General features: G+C 39.1%; 2 protein-coding genes and 1 pseudogene across 2 annotated transcripts in view; 2 read left to right on the top strand and 1 right to left on the bottom strand.

Annotated features, from left to right (window-relative positions):
* The first annotated feature begins 1,850 nt into the window (after positions 1 to 1,850).
* peng (Pumilio and CPL domain-containing protein penguin) lies at positions 1,851 to 24,710 on the top strand. The gene is made up of 2 exons (XM_067094841.1): positions 1,851 to 2,036; positions 22,570 to 24,710. The coding sequence occupies exons 1-2, from the start codon at positions 1,934 to 1,936 to the stop codon at positions 24,351 to 24,353; spliced, it is 1,887 nt and encodes a 628-aa protein (XP_066950942.1). The 5' UTR covers positions 1,851 to 1,933; the 3' UTR covers positions 24,354 to 24,710.
* LOC136833582 (5S ribosomal RNA) lies at positions 15,998 to 16,116 on the top strand (annotated as a pseudogene).
* A 417-nt stretch (positions 24,711 to 25,127) lies between the features above and the next one.
* Rpn10 (regulatory particle non-ATPase 10) overlaps positions 25,128 to 27,061 on the bottom strand; it is a 41,524-nt gene continuing 39,590 nt past the window's right edge. The window contains exon 10 of the mRNA XM_067094842.1: positions 25,128 to 25,699. Within this exon, the coding sequence (XP_066950943.1) occupies positions 25,508 to 25,699 (192 nt within the window). The 3' untranslated portion in view covers positions 25,128 to 25,507. The remainder of the gene's footprint in view (positions 25,700 to 27,061) is intronic.

Below are 27,061 nucleotides of genomic sequence, written 5' to 3'. Positions count from 1 at the left end.
AGGTTTGTAGATATAGTTTTTCATAGACCTGTTTGGCTTCTGCGTGATTATGGTCAGCTCAGCTCATTTTGCTGGATAATATATATATATATATATATATATATATATATATATATATATATATATATATATATATATATATATATATATAGTATATATATATATATATATATATATATATATATATATATATGTGTGTGTGTGTGTGTGTGTGTGTGTGTGTGTGTGTTGTGAAAACATTAAATATTGAGGCTCTTTATTTAGGGTAGGTCGACAATCGCGAAAACCAAAACCGCGTAGGTTAATTCAACGTGTGTGATAATTTTTAATTAAGTTAATTGACAGTAAGACAGCCAGCTTCTCCTAACACCACTTGCTATTCACACATTAAGAAAACGGTGTCTCTTCTAAAGTCGGGAACAGTCCGTACCTGAGCATCAGAAAATTTGAATTTTGGTGGCTAAGTTTAATGGCATATGTAGCTTTAAAATTTCACTATTTCAAAAAACAAACCGAAAAGCATCCCTCCAGAATACGAGCTTTCAGAGGAACTAAGTATCACGGCTGTATCTTTTACCGTAAAAATGGAAGGAAACGGTCAACCGTATGAGTAGTTTAGAGGTCTACAGGGTATAGAAAACAGAAATAGCAAATAGAATTGTCTGCCCCTAAACAATGTCATTGAGGAGGACATATTGCATGCGCATTGGGTCGGGCGCTAGAAGAAGAGCTTGACTACGTCACACCGCAAAGCAAGGGCTAAGCGCAGAAAGAATCATAGCTGAAGACCTACAACGATCATATAAAGAAAAATAAAGTAGGAAACTTCCTGTTTACAGAAGGAAGTATAAAAGAGAAGAAAGACATATTGCGCTGAATGTGGAAGAGAAATTAAGAGCTCAGAAATGAGTACTAAAGGAGGTTGGGAGGTGTCGATGTAAAGGGAGGCAATACGCACCTCCGAACTGAATGAACTGAACCGTTATCAAAATCCTTCTGCCACATATTTTTTTTTCACGGTTATATCTCCTGTTTCTTCTCGGCTCCCTTCTTGGTTGTAATTTTTTTTATTGCTAATCTATGCTGTTTCGAGGACACAAGATCGCTATTTCCAAGTTTTCGGTCAGTACGTCTGTTTTTATGACAAAGCGTATGTATTAAAACCCCTTCACTGACCCCTGCTCTTATTCTTCCTCATGCAGTAATTTTAAAGCAAATTTGCGTATTGTAATATTGTGCTCTGCACTTCTCTTTTGACTCCCTAAAACTGATTTGCTAAAACCATAAAGAGGCAATTAAAGTGCCAGTGGCTGGATTATTTTCATCTTATTTTTATTAAAATATTTATTGTACATTCAACTTTATTGCTTGTTGCCTTGTTCTTTCGTATCTTTGCTCTGCGAACAATTTATTGATATTTCGTACATGATCTTGTTGGACAACCCACTTCAGCTACTTTGGGAGACAGCATGGAAATCATTCTACTGTTCAGGATGTGTCTGAAAAGTAGTAACCCTGTGCAAGGTCTGGATGGTTCAATTGCTAATTTGGGGTGTTTTCTTATAACTCACAGTTTGAGTGAACATAACAACTGTAAACTTTAAAGAATCACTTTAGAATAAACCAAGAATGGGTTTTGTACATCATCACGCTGACTTGTCTCTGAAAGGAAGACATTGGAACAGCAATAACCCAAAGTTTAATTATAATAAAAAGACGATCAAAGCACCATAATATCATTATCTGTTAATTTTTAAATATTTATAAACTGTTTTATATACTACTTTTATCTTTTATGCAAGACCTGTGAAATGAAATACGAGCAGTCACTAATTCTCAACCTCTTGTTTTCAATTCCTGTCAGGTGGAAGTCGTAATAGCAAACACATGGACGTAAATAATCCTCGTGAAGTGAAGTGATATCTTGTACAAAATGACGTTAAGCCAAGCTGATTCGAGCGATGACGCTATAAGGAATTTCAAGAAAAGAAAACACGAAGAGCACAAAGCAAATAAAGCGTCTGCTAAATATCCTGGTAAGTGTTTAGTAATCTAATGTAGTAGTCGTGGCCCAGGCTAGCCTGTTCCTTACCAGATAGGCCTGTGCTAATAAGATTTGTAATTCGATGTTTTGGTTGGTTAAAAATTTATTGATTCCACCCAAAAGGCCAACAAGAATTCCCAGTAATTAAGTTTAAAAACAATAAAATCAACATTGGTTTGTCCTGGCCATGTGCATGGGCCTATAGCCTAAATCTTAGGCAAGATGAACCTTAGGCTATAAACCCTCACCAATAAGAAGGATACAAGGTTAGACCCAGTTAAACATCAAACATCCTCCTATGTCCAACAATGCTGGGGAACCCCAGTGGGAAATTGGGGGATAGAACTTGGCTAGCTTAAGGGGATCGGCCGGTTTCCGACTTTTTAACGACAGGTTGATATATAGGGGGTTTGTTAAAGGATATTGTGTGGAACTTCTGGGAAAAAATTTTGTTCAGTGACCTTAGGTTTTGTGACGTTAAGAGCATTTTTCGGCCAAAAATGGCCATTTCAAAATGCATCTCCTCCTTTGCTTTTTTGGTTTTAAGGATGAGATTTGAACCACGTATAAAACACATATGGACCTTCGATACAAAGCAGAGGATTTTGATTTTCAATTATTTTTTTCGAGATATGAATTTTTTTTTGAAATTTTCGGAAAAATTACAGAAAAAAAATTGCCAAAATCAAAACTCAAAATATTAAAAATCCCGGCTTTGTTTTAATCTACCATGTTTCCCCATGTTATATTTAAAATTTCATTTAGATTGGTCCAATACTAAGGGAATGCATTTTAAAAAGCGAAAAAACTTATGTTTTGAAAGCGGGCCTTCAAAGTTTTAGTTACATAAAAAAGTAAAAGGGACTTCAAAGACTGTGTTACAATTAATTCTATGGTTTTAATTTTTATTTTGGGTATTAATTAATGCAAAATGATTATAAATAAGAATATTAATTGATTATTTATGTACCTAAGACACATTCTTATAAATTTTAGGTTCCTGGTCCCCTGTCTGATCTTGCTGCAAGGTGTTACTCTAGGGTATCATAGTTGCCTACACTTTTTATTAGTGTCTCGAATCCATCCCTTGCCAAATGGATCCTGGATTACTTTACATTCACAATTAGGGATTCGTGATTCAAGTAATTCATCAAGTCTTGCTTCACTTATTATGATCATTTTATTTTTCAGGATCGTCTATAATATCAGCCTCGAGCTACTGCTTTCTTTTCTAAAATATCTTTTGCCCTTTGGTAGTGGCAGACAAATAAAAAAGCGTTTAGGGGTGGATGTGTTGGTCTCTGGTCAGCAGAGATCGCTGCCTGCACACCGTTTGATGGGCGACAGCTCTCTCTCTCTCATCGCTCCATTCCCCTCTATGGCACTAATTTCTTGAACTCTTTCTTCTACTTCTCGCTTGGACTTTTCCACTTGGCTTTCCATTTTCTAGAAGCATGAGTGAACTCTTGGACCTTTTGGCCACGGTGAAAAAGCAAAAACACATGAAATACAGAGTCCAGTCAAGGCTAGCGAGCATGAAACGTGTCCTTCTAGCTTGGAAGTTTATAGGCAACTCTGGCCCACAGTCGTCATGGTATGGCGTGTGCGTTGTCATGGCTAGGAATAACTAAAAATTGCTGAGTAGGATATTATTGACATTATACATTTAATTTCAAGGAAGTTTTTCGTAATATATCACACAAAACTATACCAGACTAAATCATTTTGCGCTACTGGTGTTTTATGGGTATATAGTTATTGTTACATTTTAGGCCATAACTGAGAAATCGTAAATTTTTAGCATAATATTTCGTGGACACATTCTTGAACCTATCGAAGCCATAGAGAATTTTTTCAGCAAATCGAATTTTTAAAGATTATTGGAGTTTTTTTAGGCGGCGATCCCTTAAGAATGAGCTCTGCATCGGGGAGGCTGTTGCCCGGGAAATTGACTTTTTCCACAGTAACACGGCCTACTATTAGATTAGGTTAGGGTAGATTTCAGCCATCCTTTTGATAATTCTATATAATGGCTCTCTTACTGTTTTACCTTTTCAACTGGTTTTCTACACTTTTTGGGGTTCTGATACTGGTGGTGCATCTGTTTGTTGTCTCGGCCAAATGGAATGTCCCTTTGCGTGTTTAGTACTGGCCCGAGGGCCGGGTTACCATTTAACAAGTTATTGCACTTGCGGATGGGATATGAACGTTCCAAACAGGCGTATATACCATGCTCTGTCTTGTGAAGATCACATATGGAAACCCCTTGTTGGATGGACTTCAGAGGGTTATTACAGGTTAATTAGACTCGGCGCCAAAGTGAAGAGTAAATTCATAATTAGCAGCCAAAAAACTGTAGAAAAGTTAAGTTATAGTGCCGTCGGCGATTTTGAGACTACCTATAGTTCTACCAGTCCCTTCTTGAACATGTGGCTCCCTAATGTCTCTCATATTCGTGGAACCATTGCATAGCCTAGAGTCTGTGCTGAGCTTATACTTAGAAATACCAATCAGGGTTTTGGGTTGTGACAAGACTAGGCCTAGCCCCTAATAGCCTAGAGTGCAATGTAGGAATGCATTTCCTACATCACAACACATGCTGGGCCTAAACAGTTGAGTACTGGGGTAGTTTGCAGAACGACCGGACTACCTCCTAACAAAAGCTAAGTACATTGTCTTTGATATTTATAGTTTTTTTTGAGGTGCCCAGGAGGGGCAATACCCCCCCCCCCTTGGCCAGGTCAGGGCACGGTGCCCTAAGTGAGTTTAGGAAGGTAGGGTCTAAGGAAATGGTCTCTGTGCAGGTTATCAGACCTAACTTCCATAAATCAAGTAATTATCTGGTGAAATACAAAGCATGGCATGTCAACAGTAACATTTACCCAAAAACTTATATAGCATGAAAATATAGCCTAGCCAGGCAAGGAACTTAGTTTGAGGAAATGCATCCTCACCTAACCTAGGGTGCTGTGTCCTAACATCGCCAAGGACCCCCTCTACCTAGCCAGACCTAGAATGTTGCCAATTTAAAAGTAAAGTAAGGGGATGCAGCCTTATTTAACCTAGTCTGTAGTGCCAGGTCCTAATCTGGTGAGATGTAGGGGGTTGCAGTAGGTAAACAAACCATTTCACAAAGAAATAAAAGTCAGATTTGTTCAAACTGTACCTGTAGAAGACCTCCTTTTTTTGCATTGAAAATTGACTATGAGAAAACCCTATTTAAGCATAAAAATACAGCCTCCCAAGTAGGCCTAGTAGTCAGTTCCAGATCTAAACACATCAAACCTGATATTTTATCATGTAAAAGTGATCAAAATCACATAGAAGATAATCAGAAATTCAATAGCCCATTTATGTTTATTTTATTTGTCCAGCTAATTGAGGAACCCACACGTATTTCTGTTAATAGATTAGGTCTCATATTCACAGATGTTCTAGCTATTGTGAAGTCCAAGGTCTATGAATATATAAGCACTTCTGATCACTGCGCCGTTCAGATGGACAATCTGTCAGTCAGTATATGTATATTCCTAATGCCACCATTGGCAAAGAGATCTGGCTTGTTAGTCACTTAATATTTCTGATGCTATAATGCTGATGACCATTTTAATAAGGTATGTTCCTAGAAAGGTCCGCAACCTCCCCAGATAGGTAAAATTCACAAATACTTGAAACCCCCTCTAAAAACACTTAGAGCTGCCTATTTTGATAGTTTAAAAACAAAAAACCCTCTAAAAATGCTTATACCTGAGTATTTTATTAGTTTTATCACAAAAAGTGCATTTAGTCATGAAAATTATGTGAAAATACAGTTATCATTGAATATTTTCTGTGAGACCGTGAATATGGGGGTTTTACTGTTTTTTTTTTGTTTTTGTTTTTTTTTGAGTCTCACCTTGCTGCAAATAGAACTTATCATACAGCTGAGAGAAATTACAGTAATTCCTTGAAGAAATTGCTCAGCCTTATCTGTGGTGGACCAAATTGACATCATCGAATTTGGGTCAGGTTTGCCTTCCATTCCACCACTACTATCAGATGATGGCAGATTGGTTACTGGCCTTAGGGAAAAGGCGGAACTACTTCATCGAGCTTTTGAAGCTAAGCAATCAGCTGAGCATGTCCCTCTCCCTGATACTTGTCATCCTAAACCTATTCATACAAAATCTCCATTTTGCTCTAGGGTTGTTAAGAAAATTCTTGATAATCTTGATAATTGGGGTGGAGAAGATCATGTTGGTTTCTTCCCTTTGTTTTTTAAAAAAGTTTTTATTATGTTGTCTCCCAAGATTATTAGATTGTATAGATTTTTATGTCTATGTTTCTTTCCGGATGAGTGCAAGCTTAGTAATTTTACAGTGCTTGTTCCAAAGAATGGCATATCTGCAGGCTGCAGTAACTACAGGCCAACTTCTGTTCTCCCTGTGCTCTCCAAGTTGTTGAAAAATAGTTTTAAGCCACTAGTATGTAAGTATGTGGAATCTAGAGAATTGTTAGCTGATAGTCAGTATGCATATAGGAAGCAGTTAGGTACTTGTGATGCTGTTTAGACTTGACATGCCTTTTGGATGAGAGTAATTCAAATAGATTTTAGTGCTGCTTTCAGTTCAGTAAATCATAAGGCACCTATTTATAAACTCCAAAATGTTGGAGTGGGTGGATATGTTTCAAGATTACTTCAAGATTTCCTTACAGGTAGGCAGCAGTGAGTTGCTTTTGATGGGATCTTTAGTGAACCAAGACCTATTGTGTCTGGAGTTCCACAGTGTAGTGTTCTTGATCCACTATTATTTTTGGTGTATACAAGCGATATGGTTGTTGGCATGGAAAACAAGATTGTTCAGTATGCCGATGATGCAACATTTATTTGTAAAGTCTCCACTTATGAGAAATGAAGCTGACTTCAGTCTCAGTCAGGACTTGGACTAGATCGGTGAATGGTGTAGTCAGTGGGATATGAGGCTGAACCCCACTAAAATGAAAACACTTTAACTATTCTAGGTGTAACTTTTGACTCGCTTCTTACTTTTGAGAAACATCTAATGAAAGTTTCAGCAAATGCTGCATGAAAGTTAGGTATTGTTCATAATGCCTCATATATTTATAAGTGATAAAATCAGTGCAACCTGTTTTAGGTCAGTTGTGCTTTCTTTACTAGAATACTTGTTCTGTGGTGTGGATGTCTGCTTCTGCCAGAGATTTATCTCTTTTAGGTAGAGTGGTTCGTGATGGTAGGTTTCTGCTACCTAATATTAGCAGTTATGACTTAGACCATTGATAGATTGATCTCATGTTTGTCACCTTTTTATAAGTTATATTTTAATAGAGATCTTTTGCATTACAATTGATCCCTGATCCCCTTTTCCTGCCAAGAGGAACCAGACTCACTGAACAGCAGCATCAATATGCAGTAAATGTGCCACGCTGTCGAACTCCTCGGTTCCAGAGGTCCTTTATTCCGCACACTGTTGGACTGTGGAACAGTCTCCCTGAGGATGTTGTGCAATTGGAACTTCAAAAGTTCAAGCGAAGATGCAATGCATTACTACCCTAATGCTATTCTCTTGCATTTTTATCTACTTATTAATTTATTTACTCTTTAAATTTTGCACAGGCAGTGAGAGAGACCAAATTACAGTAGACCAACTTCTTTTCTTCCATCTCTTTATCCCATCTTGTATATAGTTAAAAACATAAAAGAGAATGATAAAAGTATTGTTAGTAACGTTATACTCGTGTAAATGCGTACAGCCATAAACAACCGACTGAGAAACTGTTGTTTTGCTTATCACAGAATCGGATGACAACAGCTGCTTTGCTTGTATTTCAACCATCGTACAGTAATACACAATTACCATAGTTATGGTACAAATGAAGTTAAGTAGAATAGGACTGATAGTTTTTTACTTTATACCCATATTTGGTATGGATAAAAGATCGGCAAGGAAATATACTGCTAAATTTAAGCTGCAAGTTGTAGCTAAAGCTGAAAAAAATGTTCCAAACTGCTAATGACTATAAATTATCGCATCAGCAACATGGATAAAAAATGGACCGTAATTAAAATTGGAGAAAAATATTTTAATGAAAACTACTGGGCATGAAAGAACTCGTTACAGTAAACCCCATATTAGGTAGGCTTATGAGTAACCCCCTCCCGTGAATAGCTAAAATCCACGAATACTTAAAACCCCTGTAAAAACACTTAGAACTGCCTATTTTAATAGTTTAAACACAAGAAAAACCCTCTAAAAATTATTATACCTGAGTATTTTAATAGTTTTATCACAAAAAGTGTATTTAGTCGTGAAAATGATATGAAAATACAGTAATTAGTGAATATTTCTCAGTGAAAAATACAGCGAATGGGCGAATTTTCTGCGAATTATGGGTAGATATGTTCCACAGAGAAATTCACTAATCGTGAGAACACGAATACGGGGATTTACTGTACTGCTATTTTTACGCTGATAAACGGTAAGTACATAAAGCTTGTATTATGATGAAATCAAGTGAAAATAGTGACCGGAATCTTGATTTTTTTTCACAAGATGTAGTTAAGCTATATTTCGACTTGAAAACACTTCATACAACGAAAAATAACCTTGCCCCATATAAATAAAGTATCTAGAGATTCATTTACGCTAACTAGAAGCAAGGAAAGCACTCTGAACTGAGTTAAGTAAAGTGAAATAAACTTACCGTGTAATCAATTTCCAAACCAAAACATTGATTGCTATGATCGCAATATATATAATACAAAAGCAATATAAGAATATATACAGTATTATTGGATACAGTGAATTAAGGCATAACATTTTAAGATTCCACAATATGTGAATATAGAGTACAGTATAATATAGGCTAGGCTACTGTTTATTTATACAATATAATATAGTGTAGGCTAAGCTAATTCTTGTTTGTTATTCAATTTCTCTTTGTATTGAATTATCATAAGTCACTGCATTAACCTCCAGAAATAGCTGATATTAACAATTACTATACTGTGTATGCATAGAGTATACTTTATAGTGTAGGGTAGGCTACCACATATGTATACATGGTACCGAATACCCTAGTGTAGGCTAGGCTATATTCGAGATGCATTTTTTCCAACAGACGATGGTTTTTTTATTTTGGAACTTAACCCCATCGTAAGTAGGATAATACATGTATAAGCATTTTTAGTTTTTTTTTTTTTTGTATGTGTGCTTTAACTATCAAAATAGGCAGTTCTAAGTGTTTTTAGAAGGGTTTTGAGTATTCGCGGGTTTTAGCTATTCGCGGGGAGGTGTGGTACGTATCCCCCATGAATACGGAGGAGTTACTGTACTATATTTTCATACTGTTTTCGTGACTAAATTTTTAGGATGATAATTTAAGGTATATTTGGTGTTTGAACTATTAAAATAGGCAGTTATAAGCATTTTTAGAGGGGGGGGGTTTTCAGTATTTGCAGATTTTCGGTATTTGTGGGTGAGCACTGTCCCTATCCCCCACAAATGCTGGGGGACGACTGTAGACATGACAGCGATGACGGTCTTTCTATCAGAGTTATGCATCAACAAGTTCAAGATCATTGCACAGTCCTTCCTCTCCAGACAAAAACAACCAGCATGTCAGTGGCAGATTGTTCTAGGTCACCTGTCGTCCCTTGAGAAGCTCGTTCCTCATGGATGTCTCCACCTTCAATCTCTCCAGTGGAGGTTGAAAGAGTTTTGGTCCCAATCACAGGATTCTCCCTTCTGAGTTCTTCTCTCAAAGGAAGTAAGACAGGACTTAGTTTGGTGGCTGGATGACAGGAACCTGACCATAGGAGTGCCCCCTTTGCACTCCCCCTCCGGAGTTCCTTCTGTTCCCAGACGCCTCAAACGAGTGTTGGGGAGCACACTTGGAAGACCTTCTGACCTCAGGTGTGTGGGATCAACAAGACAAGGAACTTGTCCTGGCACTCTTGGCACTAAAGGCAGCTTTCTTAGCCCTTCAGGAGTTCCAGAATAGGGTGACAGTGTACACCATGGTTGTAACGTTTGACAATACCATCGTGGTGGCATATGTCAGCAAATGGGGGGCTACAATAGTCTCCCTTCAACTTCATGAATTAACAGTACAACTACACCAGTAGGCAGTGACTCATTGGACCTTTCAGCCAGATACGCAGACAAGTTGAGTCGTCAGGGTGAAGTGTTGGGAACAGAGCAGTCATTACACCTGGAGGTAGCAGAAAGGTTGTGCCATCTGTAGGGAAGGCCAGTGATAGACCTTTTTGCAACCAGATACAACAAGAAGTTGGAGGTGTTTTGTCCTGTCGTTCCAGATCCTTGGGCCGTGGCAGAAGACACAATGCAACACCCTTGGGACAATCTGGATACCTAAGCCTTTCCTCCCTTTTGTCTTGTTTATCAGAACCTCAGATGCCCTGGTGGCTCATGGCCCCCGCTAGTGGTTTCCTGATCTTCTGGCTCTGCTGACTGAGGCACCGAGAAAGATTCCCCCCTGGCACAACCTCCTCTGCAAGCAGCACATCGAGAGGTTTTCTCCAGTCGGTAAGGTTGCTATCTCTTCAAGGTTGGAGACTATCCCAGTATATCCAGTGAGCAAGGGGCTTTTCTCATAGAGCAGCAACAGGGATGTCTGGCTATCTGAGGAAATTTTCTTCAGCTGTGTATCAAGGGAAATGGGCTCTCTACTATGATTGGCTTCATCAACAGGGTTTCCTGGTTGGAACCTCTATTCAGCAAGTAGCTGACTTCCTCATTTTCCTCCGTAGGGATAAGTTACTCTCTGTGTCAGCCATTAAGGGTTACAGGGCTGCTCAAGGGCTAGTTCTAAGTTTGAAAGGGGTAGATCTTTCCTCCTCAGGGAAAATCTCCATGCTCCTCAAGAGTCTCAAGCAGTCTTGTCCCCCAAGAGAGCTAAAACCTCCTAACTAGGATTTGACACTGGTCCTTAGCAACCTTATTCGTTCACCATATGAACCTTTACTAGGTTCATCAGATAGAAATTTGACTCTCAAGACTGGCTTCTTGCTGGCTTAGCCTCATCAAAGAGAGTAGGAGAACTCTGTGGTCTCTCTTTTAGTGTTAAATACTCAAGGGGTTGGGGATCAGTACCCTTCGAATTTGTCCCAGAGTTCATAGCTGCGCCGTCCTAGGAGGTGCCCGATGACAGATTTGGGTCATGGCAGTCCTTCCTGACAGACTTTGTTGGTAACAATCCAGAGGAATTACTTCTATGTCCTGTTAGGGTTCTGCGATGCTATCTAAAAAGGACTTGAAATCTCATGCCTGAGTGTCAAAGACTTTTTGTTAGCACAGGCTGGAACAAGAAAGAAGTGTCCAAGAGTACCATCTCCTTTTGACTACACAAAGTAATGAGACATGCATACAGTATGTCTTCAATTGCAAATGCCAGTACAGTGCATGTGAAAGCTCATGATGTTGGGGGTTTTGACCCCTCCATTGTCAGTTCATAGGGTACTGAAGGCTGGTACATGGGTTCTTCAAATGACCTTCACCTCCTCCTGCCTTCAGGAAGTGGCCCATAGATCCTTGGACACTTTTTTCCTTTAGTTTGGTGGTGGCAGCTCAGAAGGTTGTGTAGCTCATCCAGTGTCTCTAGTGCAACAGGTTGTACCTTGTCTTAAGATGTTTGTTATGAAAGTGGGAGTGAATGGGGTGACTGGCCTTCTTCCTTTCCCTTTCTTCTTCTCCTCTTCTGGAAGGCAGGAGAGAGATGTAAGCCATCATGTATTGGAACTGGCTAGATACAGGTGGATGAGCAACTATTCTATTTTTTATTATGATTGTCCCTACACAATACAAATTCTAGAAATAGAAGCTAGTCCTACCCTCTCTCTTACAAGGCGAGAGAGGAATTGACAATAGAACAGGGTTGGTAGCTACCCAGTTCTGTTGTCTCTGATAATTACAAGTTCTTTTCCTACTTCCTAGACACAGTGTAGACTGATGTTCCCATTGTTTCAAAATCTGGATGTCTGGCTGTTGAGTAATCTTTCATTTAATAGATCAGAGGCTTATGACTCCTTCCTATACTCTAACAGTTGCCCAGGAAGTGAGCCTAGGTGAGCTGAACCTCCAGTTGATTGTGAAGCTTACTTTATTCTCCCACCAAAAGTAAGTCTCCCCTACATAAAGACCGTCGGGTTTGTACCATACTGTATTTGAACAAATGACAAATTTTTAAATAATTTGTATTTTTCACAGTTTACAACCCTAGGGTCTTTGCATAAATGGCCCACCTCATGCTACCCCTCATAAAATTACCTGGGCTGGAAGATAACTGGTACGTCATGTCGCACAAGAGAGAGAAAGCGAGGTCAGACTCCACCTACTCTCTCCCCATTGGCTATCATACAGGTGCCACCAAACTTTTTTCTATTTTTAACCAGATCCAGCTAGCACTTAGAGATTTTCCCCTACGTAAAGACCTTAGGTTTGTAATTTATGAAAAATACAAATTGATTAAAAATTTTTTGTATTCCTGACGTCAAAGCTGAATATACACTCTCCAAGAAAGGAAGTGCATGCGGCCGTGCAGTGTTGCATGCCCGTGTCTTCGGTTCATAACGTACAACTGAGGAGGAAAGAGAGAGGCCTTGGGTAGGCAGAAGTAGCTTTGCCTTTGCCACATTGTTGCACAGCCGTGACATTACGACATTGCTGCAGTTTGCTGAACGTCTTTAGCCGAAGATTCACTCTCCAAGGAAAATAAGTGCAACTGTGCAGATGTTGCATGGCTGTGTCCCTTCTACAAATGTTGCACGACCGAGATACAAATCTCTTTGGTTCTTGTCTTTGGTTTCATCTCCTTATACTCTCCCCTATATGGACATAGACTTGGAGCATCTTCTTCTTAGCCTAGTGAGTGTCAAGTATGTGGATGCTTCTTCACCCCTGCCCATTCCTGTTCGGGAATGTTGCCGCAGCATGGCACGCCTGGGGCCCAGCCCCCATCCACGCTCATGTTGGGGTTTGGAGGAGAATGGGATGGCTCTTCTGAGAGTTTTTTCCCCACGTTCATGTGAAGGTTTCATAGTGGATGGATTGCTCTTCAGAGAACGTTTGTGTGGACAGTTGGCTGACACATCCATGGGATGCCTGTAACAGCCCCCCCCCCCCTTCCACGTTGTTGTGAACATGGCATTGCGGGACGGTGCCTCCATTCTATGTTTCATGGAGAGTTACCTGGCGAACGATCACTCTTCCAAGAGGGTTTCTACCTCCATAGTCAGGCAAGGGGCATCAGTGGCACTTCCGTGGACATATGAGGTGCAGCACCACCATCTTTGTGTGGAATTGTGGGCATGCCTATGCATCTCCCCCCTCACGTCTGTGATTTTGCAGCAATCTTTGTGGAGCGGCCAACATCTGTTTTTGGTAACAACTAGTACATCCAAATGAACAGGATTATTCTTCCAGACCCTTATGGCCATCATTGCATGAGTGACGACCTTTCACGGCCATCTTTATCCAGTAAGACTTTGACCTTCTACAGATAGGATAGGAATATTTTAGTTGTTCCTACTGAACTTTGGCACTCAATTCTCTTTTGGAGTTGGAATAGTTCCTGTTTCAATAGCACAGGTTTCTTCGGATCCCCGTATGTTTCCGACTGCAGTTTGTTTCTGTAAACCTTACGAATGGCCATGCCTCTGACAGGCCCCATGGCCGTGCATCTTTAGGTCTTTTGTGATATTCAACTTGTACGATCGGACCGCTTTCCTCAAGAGTGTGTAGTTGCAGAGCCTTCTTCTGCAGGTGCTCTTCATATGATGAAGATTGATGCCACGGCCGTGAAGAAGATGGACTGGTGGCCCTAGGGAAATGACATCGCATCTTAGGGGCAGCTTTGCCGCCCTCGTGTGATCACGACTGTTCCCTTCATATGAGGGACCTTGTAACAACTATTTTCAGGCCGTGTATGTACGGCCATTCTCCTCGACCTTTACAGGTGTTGTCTCTTCTGTCTACAGATTGTCCTCACCCTTTGTCTACCGTTGAGTCTTCAGTCTTTGGATCAGCTCAAAGTGTTCTACACCTCCCTCTCTGGTTCCCTCAACCTCTTTCGGTGACTCAATTGTAATGTCGACTGTTCATTGGAATTTTTTGTGTCAAGTGTTTGAGATTCGTCAGTATTGACCCATTCACGGGGTTACGCAGGGAACCAAGAATGTGCCAGGTAGAAACGTCAGAGCCGGGACCAATCCTCTTCTCTTTCAAGTTACCCTCAGAATGATAAGTTTTGGGATCGGTCTTAGCCACTGGCCATCGTACAACCAAGTTTGCAATAGATTCAAGAGGGCTAAGTGAAGTTCTTGATCCTTTGGGACCACAAGAAACAGTGAAGGTTTCCTTTTTTGGGACCACTGCAGAAGCAATTGAAGGTTTCCTTTCAAGCCCCTTCCTTCCTTGAAGAGTACAGTAATGTTGAAGAAAAAGAGATAAGATGCCTGAACAGCTTTAGCGTGCAGCCTCCGATGGGGAATGCCCATAGCCTTAAGCATCGTATTACGGTGGCTGAAACCTGGGTAGTAGGTGTCCTTCGGTATGATATCAATTTCCCTTCAAGTTCCTACCACTCCTCATCAACCATCTGGTCCATGTCCACAAATTTGTTCTGGCTCATTGAAGAATCTTCCCCTGCAGGGAAATTAAAGGCGATGCTGAATGAATACGTTGTGAAGATCGTACAATCTTGTTTCTTATTTCTACAGCTGTCCCTCTCTCGTAGAGAAAGTGACAGGTAATTAGAACCAGTCATAGATCTTTTTTCCTTGACCCATTCAACAGACTTGGTTCAAGATAGAAATGACATTCTATGTACTTGCAGCTATCAAGAAGTCAGACTTGATTCCTTCGTTGGGTTTGAAGGACGAGTATTTCTGAATACTCACCTGTAAGTTCTTTCGCTTCATTCCTGTGCCTATCTCTGTTGAGCTTCCGACCTCTCCCCAAGTTTTCACTTGACTTTCACATTGCCTTTGACTAGGGCACATTCGTTCAGGGTACATCTCCTGATGCATATTGACAATCGATTGGTCCTGGCGAACTCTGTGCACAGCGTCTCTAGGTCAGGACTGACTTCTCAGACTCACTGCCTGAGAGTTGCATGGTCTTGAGAAGTCCAAACTCTCACCCAAGCAAGAATAAGTATCTGCAGGGCTAACAGATACAACAGCAAGGTTGCCCTTGTTCCAACAGGCGGCCAGCTTGGCAGTTGCAAGCTGTTTTTGGTCACCTGTCGTCACCGGGGAGGCCGGTTGTGTACGGGCAGCTTCTCCTTCATTACTTTCAATGCAGATTGAAGAGGTCCTGGTCTTTGACAAGGGACTCCCTGCTCCTTCCCTTCCTTTTTCAGAAAAGAGACAGGTCATAGGTAATGGTTAGACAATGAATATCACCTTGGAGTGTCATTACACACTTCCCCTCCAGAGATACTTCGTGCTTCCAGGCATCAACCAGAATGGCAGTCACCTGCACTTCAAGAGGTTAGGTTAGGTATTTAACCCTACCTAACCTAGTCTAAATTAAACTAACCTAACCTACGCTTCAATATCCTGGAACTTCTTAGTTCTTCAAAATCCCCAGGATCCGAGGATAGGCACTCCGTAGTGTTGTTAAGAAACAGTACCACAGTAGTTCCATAGTCAAGAAGGGGGTGGGTAGTGTCCTTCATCTCTTCAATTGACAGTGCAAGTGCACTGGTCTCCAGTAGCACACCCAGCACAGTGGTTGACCAGACACATTCCAGGCAAGATGGATGTATGACAGACAAGATTGGTCACTAGGGTCGGTGTTAGGGACAGTGGGTCTTGGCACCGCGACATTTCAAAGGATTGTTCGACCTTGAAAGACAGCTGAGTTAGACCTTCCATCTTGACACACTGACGCTGTTACTGTTCAGCTCTCTTTCCAGCCAGTGGGCATAATAGCCAACGACCATACCACATTGAAAGCACCGCTTCTCGTCCAATCAGCAAAGTTTAGCAACATTGGGTCTGGTCAGTACTTGGGTAGGTGACCGTCTGGGAACACCAGATGCTATTAGCATCTATCAGAAGTCTTAAGGCTTATGCGCTCCTGCTGTTCTGTTCTGTCTGATTCATCGAGTGTAACAGTGTATGATCATTCCGAATCTAAGGACCCTTTTGCGTTACCACCTAGGGACTTGGCCTTCAGTACTGCGTGCCAATGACTCATTTAGTTCCAGCTCGGTCAAGAAGTGGTGTCCAAGAGCACCATTTCTTTTGAATTCGTTTAGTGATCAAATGGTCGAACTCCACAGCTGTCATGGTGGAAAACAGTATGTTTTGGGCAAGATTTCACAAGGTCAGGGCCATTGATTCTGCCCTTCGCATTCAGGAAGAACCTGTCAGACAGGTACTAAGGATGGGAATGTGGTCACGACAGGCCACATTCACCTACTTTTTAGCTTCGGGATGTTTGCCCATAGATCCTTGGACTTTTTCCTTGGGTTCTATGGTGGTTGCTCAATAGTCATGTAGCTCACTCAACTCCCTTTGAGAGATAGGTGGCATCTCGCCTAAGGTGTATGGCTGCACTGCAAAAGAGAGGCTGTACTTGGGACTGGCCTCCTACCTTTCTCTTTTATACCCTTCCTCTCCCAGTGGGCAGAGGGACGGTTAGCAAGCCATCACATGCTGGACAGGCATGCATGCAGGTGATCTAAATGACTGAGTATCCTGTAGCCTCAATTTGGATTAATAGATGCTAGTCCTACCTTCTCTCTAGCAAGGGGAGAGAGGGACTGACAATGAACAAATCAGTTGGTTATCTTCAGCTTCATTGTCCCCCGATAATATGGGTTCATCAAGCCTTTCTTCAAATCAGTGATGCAACATCCCATTAATTCGAAAGGCCCAGAAGTCTTGCAGTTGAACATCACACACATTCAACAGATCAGGGGCATGGATCTCCTTCCATTGCTCTTACATGACCAGGAAGAGAGGCCCTAGTGAGGCAAACTACCAGTCATTTCAGAGATATGCTCAGGATTCTCCCACCAAGAAGTAAGTCTCCCATATGTAAAGACTGAAGGTTTGTATACATGTAGGATCAAATGACAGATTTTTAAAGTAATTTGTATTACTCCTAACATACAAACCTGAGGTCTTTACATAAATGGCCCGCCTCTAGCCCTCCTTCATTTTGCTACCTGAGCCAAAAGGTAAAGTGAATGCATACCAACTGGATGGCGAGGCTTCCTCCCCTACCGTCGGTAGCCAACTGCAAATAACCACATTGTTTTTTAGTTAAACAGCCAGCTCCAGCTTGCACTGAAAGTCAGTCCCATTGTAAAGACTTCAGGCTTGTATGTTAGGAAAAATAAAAATTACTTTAAAAATTTGCCATACTTTATGTTTAAGTAAAATCAGCTGTTGCCTGCCGATTTGTTTGTTTACCAAAGTGAACTACCTCAGTTCTCTCTCTCTCTCTCTCTCTCTCTCTCTCTCTCTCTCTCAGTACTGTACGTATCCTATAATGAAATATGAATTAGTGTATCAAACATAAAGTTACGAAACTAAAACTCCAAGAAGTTCATGATTCATTCGACTGAGTGCATGACAGAATGCTGTGGAGGGACCAGCTTGGTTATGCCTCAGTTTCCTGCTCTAGCACTTTGGCATGCCTCAGTTGACTGCACAGGGACAAGGCTTTTAATACCTCTGAAATCCTATACTACAGCGTTTTTGTAAATTTTAATTACTGGGAACTTTATATATTGCCTGAAGTTGCCTGCTGCACTGTTAGAGGTTGGGTCAATTTGAATTTTTTTAATATAGTAGGAGGTGAAAAGATTCTAAAGAAAACACTATTTCTGTAAAGCAGTAGAGGCAGTCCCCAGTTGTTGGTGAGGGTTCCGTTCCTGATGTTGTGACGATAACCAAAAATCGCTGATAACTGAAAGTCGACAATAATAGCACCGATCACCGATTATGGGCGCTGATAACCGGGGTTTGACGCCGATAAGCGGGGATCGGCACATATTGGTGCCGAAAATCCAGTTATTGTCGTCACTAGACAAGCGCCATAAAACCAGATCGCTGATAACCAGGGACTGCCTGTAACCTCTGTTGTACACTAATGGTACATACAGTACTTTAATCAGTTTACAGCTTCATTAGGTTTTGCCTGTGTCAGTGTAAGGAAAAAGCCACACAATACCAAGTATAGACATGCTTTTCAGAGATTCAGACTGTTAGCCAAATTTTATATGTACTTTTCACAAAAGCTTTAGTATTGGTTTTCTAGGTTTTCTAAATGCAACAACAGTGCCTCTCGAGTCAGTATCATGTAAATGAAAATTCATCTTGTATGGTAATTGTTGGAGGGCTGTGTACAAGGCAGGGCAAAGCCCCTTATCAGGTAGTAAGTTGGAGATGGATAGAGTAATTGGAAACCAGGAGCGGCATAATGGTGGCAAAGCTCAAGTCTGGTTGGATAAAAGGTAGCAGAGGAAGGTGGATGACAAAACAAGATCTGTTAGACTTAAATGGTAACATCCCTATCTCTTCACGGTTGGAGACTATCCAATATCTCCTACGAGTGAAAGGTTTTTCTTGCAGAGCATCAACACAGATGTCTGCTTACCTCAGAAGATCTTCAACCATGTATCAAGGGAAATGGGCCGTCTACTTTGATTGGTGTCGTTGACGGGGTTTCTCTCCACTCAGAACTCTTCTCAGCAGATAGCTGGTTTTCTGATGGTCTTCAGAACAGAAGAACACCTTTCTGTTTCTGCTATTAAGGGCTACAGAGGTGCCTTGGGATTGGTTCTTTGTTTGAAAGACATGGACCTAACTTCATCTTGGGAAATCCCTATGCTGCTCAAAAGTTTTGAACAGTCTTGTTCTCCTAGAGAACTGAAACCTCCTACCTGGGATCTGACCTTGGTGCTAAGTAGTCTCACTCAAGCCCCATACAAACCACAGCGTTGGTCACCTGACAGGAACTTGACCTTCAAGACGGTTTTCCTTCTAGCCTTAGCTTCTCTGAAGAGATTAGGCGAACTCCATGGCCTAGCTTTTGATGTTAAACATCCAAGGGTTGGGGGTCCGTAGCGTTCAAATTTGTCATAGAATTCGTGGCTAGGACTCAAAACCCCTCAGTTCATGATGACAGGTTTACTGTTATACCCCAAACTTAGGCGGTTAGGTTCCAGAACCCCTCGCACAAGGCGAATTTTCACGTAGGTTTGGCACAGTCTAAAAATACTAATAAATGCTTATTTCTAAAGTTTTAAACACTAAATATGACCCTAATCATGCTCCCAAATTATTAAGCTAACTTTTAAATGAAATAAAATTTCTGTAATTTCATGTAAAAGTTAGCTTAATACATTACCCTTAAAAAAAGAAATAAATGGTTGACATAAAAATGGAGAATTGGAAGAGAATTTCTGCCTATCTCCCCTTCCGACTAATCTATTTTTAGAAGTCTTCTCAACCTCTTTTTAATAACTTCTTTATTCTATGTCTCTTTCTCTTTGTTCCGAAATGCTTTTTTCATGAACAAACAGTGTTTTTTATTTTGACTAATACAGCTCTTAGTTATTATGTCTCTATGTTTTAGAACGCATTTGCCACACTAGCGCATTTACACTTCGTAGACGCTACAGGTAAAATTAGATCAACTTAAACTATCTACTGTACAAGTAAAGATGTACTGAGAAATAAGTTGTAAAAATGTGTGAGTACTAACAATGAATGAGAGAGAGAGAGAGAGAGATAAGGGTTGTCCTTACGTAAGAGAGTGAAATTATTTATCAATTATTACGTAGAGAGAGAGAGAATTATGTAAGAAACCTTTGACCCGCTAATCAGCAACACTCCCCCTTGTCATGTTAAATCGACTTGTCTGACAAGTTTTGCCTTCGAGCTTCTTACAAAAGATGAGGGGAAGATATTTGTTTGTTTAAAATAATATGAATTTTGTAATTACAGTCATATTATTATTATTGTTATTATTATTATTATTATTACTGTATTATTATTATTATTATTATTATTATTATTATTTAAAAATTAGTACAGTACTTATTATTAGGTAAAAAAGATTTATCATATATAAAACAAACAAAAATATACATGTATCATAAAAATTCTCTCATCTCAGTAAGAGAGAGAGAGAGAAATTATTACTTTTATTGTTTAATGTTATTTAATTTACACGTAAAAGCTTGAAAACTTATAAATTACATAAGAAATTAAACATAAACACTTTTGCAGGATTTCACAGTACAGTATTCGCAAATGTTCACGTGTCTGTGAAAAACTCATGTATGACAATTAGTTAGGTTCCAATGAAAAGTTTGTGTCTGTGAATTCACGCAAACTCGAAATGTGTAAGTTTGGGGTATTACTGTACCTCTTTTTCCATCCCTTCCCTTGGGATTTCGTTAACGACGATCCAGATGAATTGCTCCTTTGCCCCATCAGAGCACTGCATTGCTATCTAAAAAGGACATGACATCTAAGACCGGGATGGCGGAGACTTTTTGTTAGCACATGCCAGATCAAGAAAGATGTGTCCAAGAATACTATTTATTTTGGCTTTGTGAAGTGATTAGGCATGCCTACTTATCATCATTTTCTACTGCCAATACTGTGCATGCAAGAGCACATGACATTAGAGGACTGAGCTGCTCCTTGGCATTCAAGAACAACTCATCTGTTCATAGTATCCTGAATGGTGGTTCTTGGCTCCGCCAAACCACGCTCACTTCCTTCTACCTAAGGGACATTGCCCACAGGTCCTGGACACTTTTTCCTTGGGTTCAGTGAATTGGCTGCTCAACAAGTTGTGTAGCTCATCCAGTGCCTATAGTGGGACAGTTTTGTATCTTGCCTAAGATGATGGTATGAAAGTGAGGATGATTGAGATGACTGGTCTCTTTTTCCCTTTCTTCTCTACCAACAGGGAGTGGGATGGTTCCATTATACACTGGAATGGGCAAGATACAGGTGAGTGAAGTAACCGTACTGTTGGTTTGTTTTTATTCTATACAAATATACCTAGCAGTAGCAAACCCTTCCTCTCTCTAGCAAGGAGAGAGAGGAATGATAATTAACATGTATAGGTGGCTATCTTAGTTTGTTATCTGAACAGATATAGCACTTTAACTTGCCCTGATGCAATGAATTTTTGCATTGGACTTAGCCCAGTAATCTGGCTGTTGGATTCCCATATATCTAACAGATCAGAGGCTTAGGTCTCCTTCCTTTGAATTCTCTTATTCAGGAAGTATGACCAGGTGTGCCAAACCTCCAGTCAGTTCAGGATTCTCTTACCTCCCACCAAGAGTGAGTCTATCCTAATGTTAGACCCAGGTTTGTTCCACTTATGAACAAATGACAAATTTAAATTAATTTGTATTTTTCATAGCTAACAAACCTGCAGTCTTAACATTTACTGCCCACCTCTAGTCACCCCTCTTTCAGTTAACAATGGGCAGGAAGAAAACTGAGATGTCACAGGGCCGAGATGAGGTCGCTGGCCGCCTCTCATCTCACCTCCATGACAGGTGCCAGATTCCACCAATTCCTTGCATAAACAATTCACGTTTTTATTTTTACCGGTTTCCAGCTGGCACCAGAATATTTATCTTAATGTTAAGACTGCAGCTTTGTGAGCTATGAAAAATACAATTTAAATTTGTCATTGTCCAGTATTGGTTATTGATGTTTTTGGATATCCAAGTTTTGACCTTGATTACCAGGAAACGAAGGTGTTGTCTCAGTTGACAATACTTGTAGAGGTCACAAACTCATTGAAGCTAATAGTAACAAGGTTCACTTGTCGCGTGAGGTTTGGTCAGTTCAGGTTTTGTGTCCCATTAGCAAGCTTTACAAACCATAAAAATTATACCAAAAGAACAATATTTACCATAAAAATTATACCAAAAGAACAATATTTACAGGGTTCAAGTTAAGAAGTTTTTCTCTAGTTTAGGTAAATTAGAGTACAGTAACAAGTTTTTCCATATTTACTTACCTATGCCGGGTAGTTTATGTAAAATGAGTGTTCTGGAACTCTGGGCCTTAATCACAGTCTTCCTCCATGTGTTTGAGTGCCCTTTCACACAGATACAATCAATTGATATTGTTTTGTATCATGAATTTCATTGTTAGTGTCTATTATTTCACAATTACTAAATTATCAATTACCTTCATATGTTCCTCTTTTTATGTTAAAATTATGCAACTTATTCTATTTAATTATACAGTGTATATTAATATTATGAAAAGTAAATAATAATGTAAAGAGGTACATTATTAATTATAACAAAGTTAAGAAGGACCTGTATGTAATGGACATGTTGGGAAGAGGTGGCTAAAGACCTGAGGTTGGCTTAGTGTTCTTTTGTATGCCATGGGAAAGTAGCTTATTTGATATTGAAATAGAGTAAATTGTTATGACCTTATGTTAAAGCGCTCTTATGTTTCCCATGACTTATCTAATTACTGGTAAATTTCATTACAGAGGGCTTTGGAGATGACCATTCTTCTGAGAGACCAACAAAGAAAAGGTTACTAGGAAGTGGTAAGGGACCTGTGAAAAAATTTTCTAAGGATGGAGAAAGACCAGCCAAGAAATTTGCAAAAGGAAATTCAAAGGGGTTTCCCCAAAAAGATGCTGATAAGAATCAACCTCAAGAAAAAACAGATTGGAAGAAATTCAAGGCTGAAAAGAAAGAACAGAAAATGAAACGGCAACTGCACAAAGCAAATAATGATTCTTATCAACTGGGTGTGAAAGCGAAACATATATGGGAGGAACTCCGAAAGGGAGATTGCACAGGATCACAAAGAGAAGAGTTATGTGACAATTTGATGGCTTTAATCAAGGGGAAAGTTAAATCTCTCATATTTGCTCATGATACAGTTAGAGTCGTTGAAACACTAATGAGCCAAGGTCAGGAAAAACACCGTTCATGTCTTTTTGAAGAGCTGAAAGATTCCATAGTTGAACTGAGTAAAAGTAAGTATTCAAAATTCTTTGTCCTTAAAGTGCTTATGTATGGGACAAAAGAAGAGAAAAACCATATTATTCTTGCTTTGAAAGGTCAAGTGGTCAAATTAATGAAACACAAGACAGCAAGTGATGTAGTTGAACTTGCATATAATGACTATGCTAATGCAAAGCAGCGTTCCATGCTGGTCCAGGAGTTTTATGGACCTGAATTTCGACTTTTTCATGATGAAGGCATTACTTGCCTAGATGATGCTCTAAAGAAGCATCCTGAGAAGAAAGAGAACATTATGAAAGATATGCATAAGTATATACAACCGGTCATAGAAAAGGGAGTCTTTACAAATACTATGGTTCATACCCTACTACGTGATTTTCTTACTCATTGTTCCAAAGAAATCAGAGCAGGCATAATAGAATCACTGAGAGAGGTATTAACTCCAATTATACACACTAGAGATGGTGCACGTGTTGCCATGCTATGCTTGTGGCATGGTACTAATAAAGATAGAAAGGTAATTCTTAAATCTTTTCGTACACACTATATAAAAATAGCCTTGGAAAAACAAGGTTATATGGTCTTATTGGCTGCCTTTGATTGTGTAGATGATACAGAGTTTATGAGGAAAGCAGTTTTGAATGAATTAATGGAGGAACTTCCACAACTTATTTCATCAGATTCTGGAATGAAAGTTTTGAGATATCTTGTTGCTCCCCGTGATCGTACATTTTTCCCTCCTTGTATAGTGAAAGTGCTGGAAGAAGGTGATGGCAATGAAACCAGCAAGAAAGACAAAACCCTTCGTCAAGCAGAATTGCAGAATGCTGTTCGTCTACCTATTTTGAGGTTATTGTTGGCGCATTTAGATCATTGGGCTGTTAATCCCAATTGGACCTTGTTCATAGGAGCTGCTCTGAACACACTGTCAGGCAGTGAGACTAAAAGTATCTTTGAACAACTTGCCAAATTGTTTGCAAGGGAGTATATACCTGGAAGTGAAGGTCATGTTCTTGACATTGCTTATACAGTGAAGATGGCCACTTACATCATAAAATGTGATAAAAAGAGATCAGAAGAAAACAAAACCACTTTCAGTTCCATTCTGCTGAGTACAGCAGAGGCAGAATTACCCAGCTGGATCAATTGCAATCGTGGATGTTTCTTACTTGTAAATTTAATTGAAACTGAAATAGAAGATGTAGTTTTAAAAGTCAAGCGGATTATGAAGCCTCACAAAGAAAAACTATCAAAATCAGAGTTCAAAGGAGCAGAAATATTGCTAACAAAAATGTAATTTTTTATATTTAAGATCTATTGGTTGTTGCCACTATAGTCTACTGGTTTACAGGATGTATTCAGTATGTACCTAAGTTTTTCTTTTATTGCACACATTTGATTTTGCATAACCATCAGATCATATACGCTTGTACTAGTGGTTTAGCAAGAAGCAGAATTAGACAAGGCAGTTTGGAGTCATGTTGTTAAAGATACCACTTGAAAACTAGCATGTGATTTGCCACAAAATTATTTTGCTATATTTAAGATTGATTCATAATTGACTTATGAGAATTTATATTGTATGGAAGAGCAAAATTAGTTTAAAAAATCTTTGTAAAAATCCATTGTTATATAATTATATTACCCATTTTCATGTGTATTTCATTGAACCTTTAACCAATTAATATATAGGATGAAAGTGACTTACATAGTTGGTTCCAGCTGTTAGTTGCATACAATTTAGGGCACCCTAAAAATTCAGACTTGTGCCAAAAACTGCTGCGTCTAGGCATAAGCATTATACATTAGATTTCCCAGAGCCTGCAGTCCTTACCATTTCACAATGTCCTTTGTGATTTCCACATTAGTAGTATTTTACTGATGTTCATTTGTAAATAGTTTGTTATGCAATCATTATCATTTTACTCAAAGTAATTAATAACCTGTATTTCACAAGTTCATGGCAATAAATTGCCCAAGTAAGCTTTAATATCTTAATCCTGTCCTCATCAGTAGTATGGCTTAGTTTCAATCTTTTTATTTGGTGTAGTGAGGAAAATGACTCTACTCCTAAACATCATAATTTATTACAGGAGCATATTAATGTACTTCACAAAGTCTTAGAATTTAGTAAACAAAATTAACACTATTCACCTTTGAATAATAAAAACAACCAAGACATGGCCAACTAGTTATCAGAAATACATTTAGCTTACCAGCTCAAAAGAAATAAAGCTCATTTTTACATTATAATTTAGCACTGCTTTAACCTGAAAAGCTTTAAATAAAGAGGAATCCTCAAAATAATGTCTGAGGAACTATGGTACTCTACAGGTTCAAGCCTTTTGGAGTCTATACTTAAAACTTCTAAAGTTTGTACAGGTCATTCCCAAAAGAAAGCCCTTACTGTATAAAAAGATTCTTAAAATATTCCTATTTAATGCATTGCAATTATTTTTTATCCTTATCTTCCTTTTTATCTTTATCTTTCTTATCTTTGTCTTGCTGAGTAAGAGACCCAACAGCTTCTTTTACTACTTGACTCTGAGGATCAACACCAGGTAAGTTTTGTAATACACTCTCCAGAAATGCTGGATCAGCCATCACCTGAGAAAAGTCTTGTTCTTCCTCTTCCTTTTTCACCTGTAAAACAATACAAAATTTAGTCTTATCTTACCCAAATACTGATAAAGTAAAAATGGAATATTTAAGCCTACAGACAATGTTCTTCATAAAATTCTCTTTCTAGAACAATTCTTTCCTTGTAAAGGTACAGTGCTATTAGAATACTGTACCACAAAATATGTAACAGACCTCAATGCTGCACATCCTGATATGCGGTATCCCTTGCAAAGTGACTTGCTATTCTCTGAAGACGTTACTAAAGGTTCTTCAGGCTTAAACTAATCAACAATAAACTAAAGGTTCACGTAGTATTCCATCAGGACCCAGCAGATTGTATCCTATCCCTTTGGTCTCTTTCTGCCAGACTGTCCAAATTTGCTTCAATTTTCACATCTTCCATGAAAACTCTTAGGGCTTTGATTACCATTAGTTTATCCAAAACACTGAGATCCTCGAGATAAACCCTATGAGCCTATATATATATATATATATATATATATGTGATTCAGTGATCTCATTAAACTAAACTACTTTACAGAAATGAATACCAGAAAATTATAAATTTCAAAGGATGTGCAATGGGGTAGTTATGATAATTTGTCAGGTTTGTAAGAATATCAGCATCCACCGCAAAATTTTTACAAACTTTAAGCAGAGAGCTATGTCATACAGGGTACTTTTTAAAATTTTTATATATAATAGCACACAGTATTTGTCCTTAACCCTTAGTGGACGGATCCCTTTTGAAGAGTATTAATATTACACGCCATACAATTTGGCTGCATCAAGCAGGAAAGAGTTTCCATCACTTCAATGGCTCATAAATGAATGGTGGCAACTTTAGAATTCAGATCAGCTCAATCAGTGAGCGTCTCAGGAAGATCAGTATTGTTCTTGACTTGGTAGGAGGATGTCTTGCTCCCCTCTCTCCCATGACATCTTTTTATTTATTTGCTCATAAATATACCCATGGATTGATGTTGGTTTTAATTATCTTTTATGATATGATGTCAATTATTATCATAATTTTGCAAATAAATATTAGAAAAAACATGTATACCTCCAAAAAAGTTACTGCACCTCCCGATCTTGTAAATGATCTTGGTAAATTTACGTAAATATTTCACAACTAATGTACTCGGAATTTGTTACTGATTTTAGTTCTTATCTGTTATGTGAGCTGTAATTATAATTTACAAAAAATAAAAAATTATTAGAAAAAACATGTATAACTTGATAAAATTTACAAGTTAAAAAAAAAAAAAAAAAAAAAAAGGCCCTACACAAGATTGTACTGTAGTCACTTTCAACTTCCTGTGAAAGGTAGGGAACAATTTTTAGAATTTTGGTTCTTACACCATGTGCAATTGCATATCTTGC

This window comes from Macrobrachium rosenbergii, chromosome 51 (assembly GCF_040412425.1).
Source record: "Macrobrachium rosenbergii isolate ZJJX-2024 chromosome 51, ASM4041242v1, whole genome shotgun sequence".
Classification (NCBI taxonomy): domain Eukaryota; kingdom Metazoa; phylum Arthropoda; class Malacostraca; order Decapoda; family Palaemonidae; genus Macrobrachium; species Macrobrachium rosenbergii.
Note: the sequence above shows the minus strand (reverse complement) of the source record. Positions and strands in the feature narration are given on the sequence as shown.

What these genes read in the sequence shown, in the direction of transcription:
- peng (XM_067094841.1), top strand. Translation starts at nt 1,934, where the DNA reads ATGACGTTAAGCCAAGCTGATTCGAGCGATGACGCTATAAGGAATTTC. An exon ending in AGCGTCTGCTAAATATCCTG is followed by an intron (nt 2,037 to 22,569) that starts GTAAGTGTTTAG and finishes ATTTCATTACAG; the next exon opens with AGGGCTTTGGAGATGACCAT.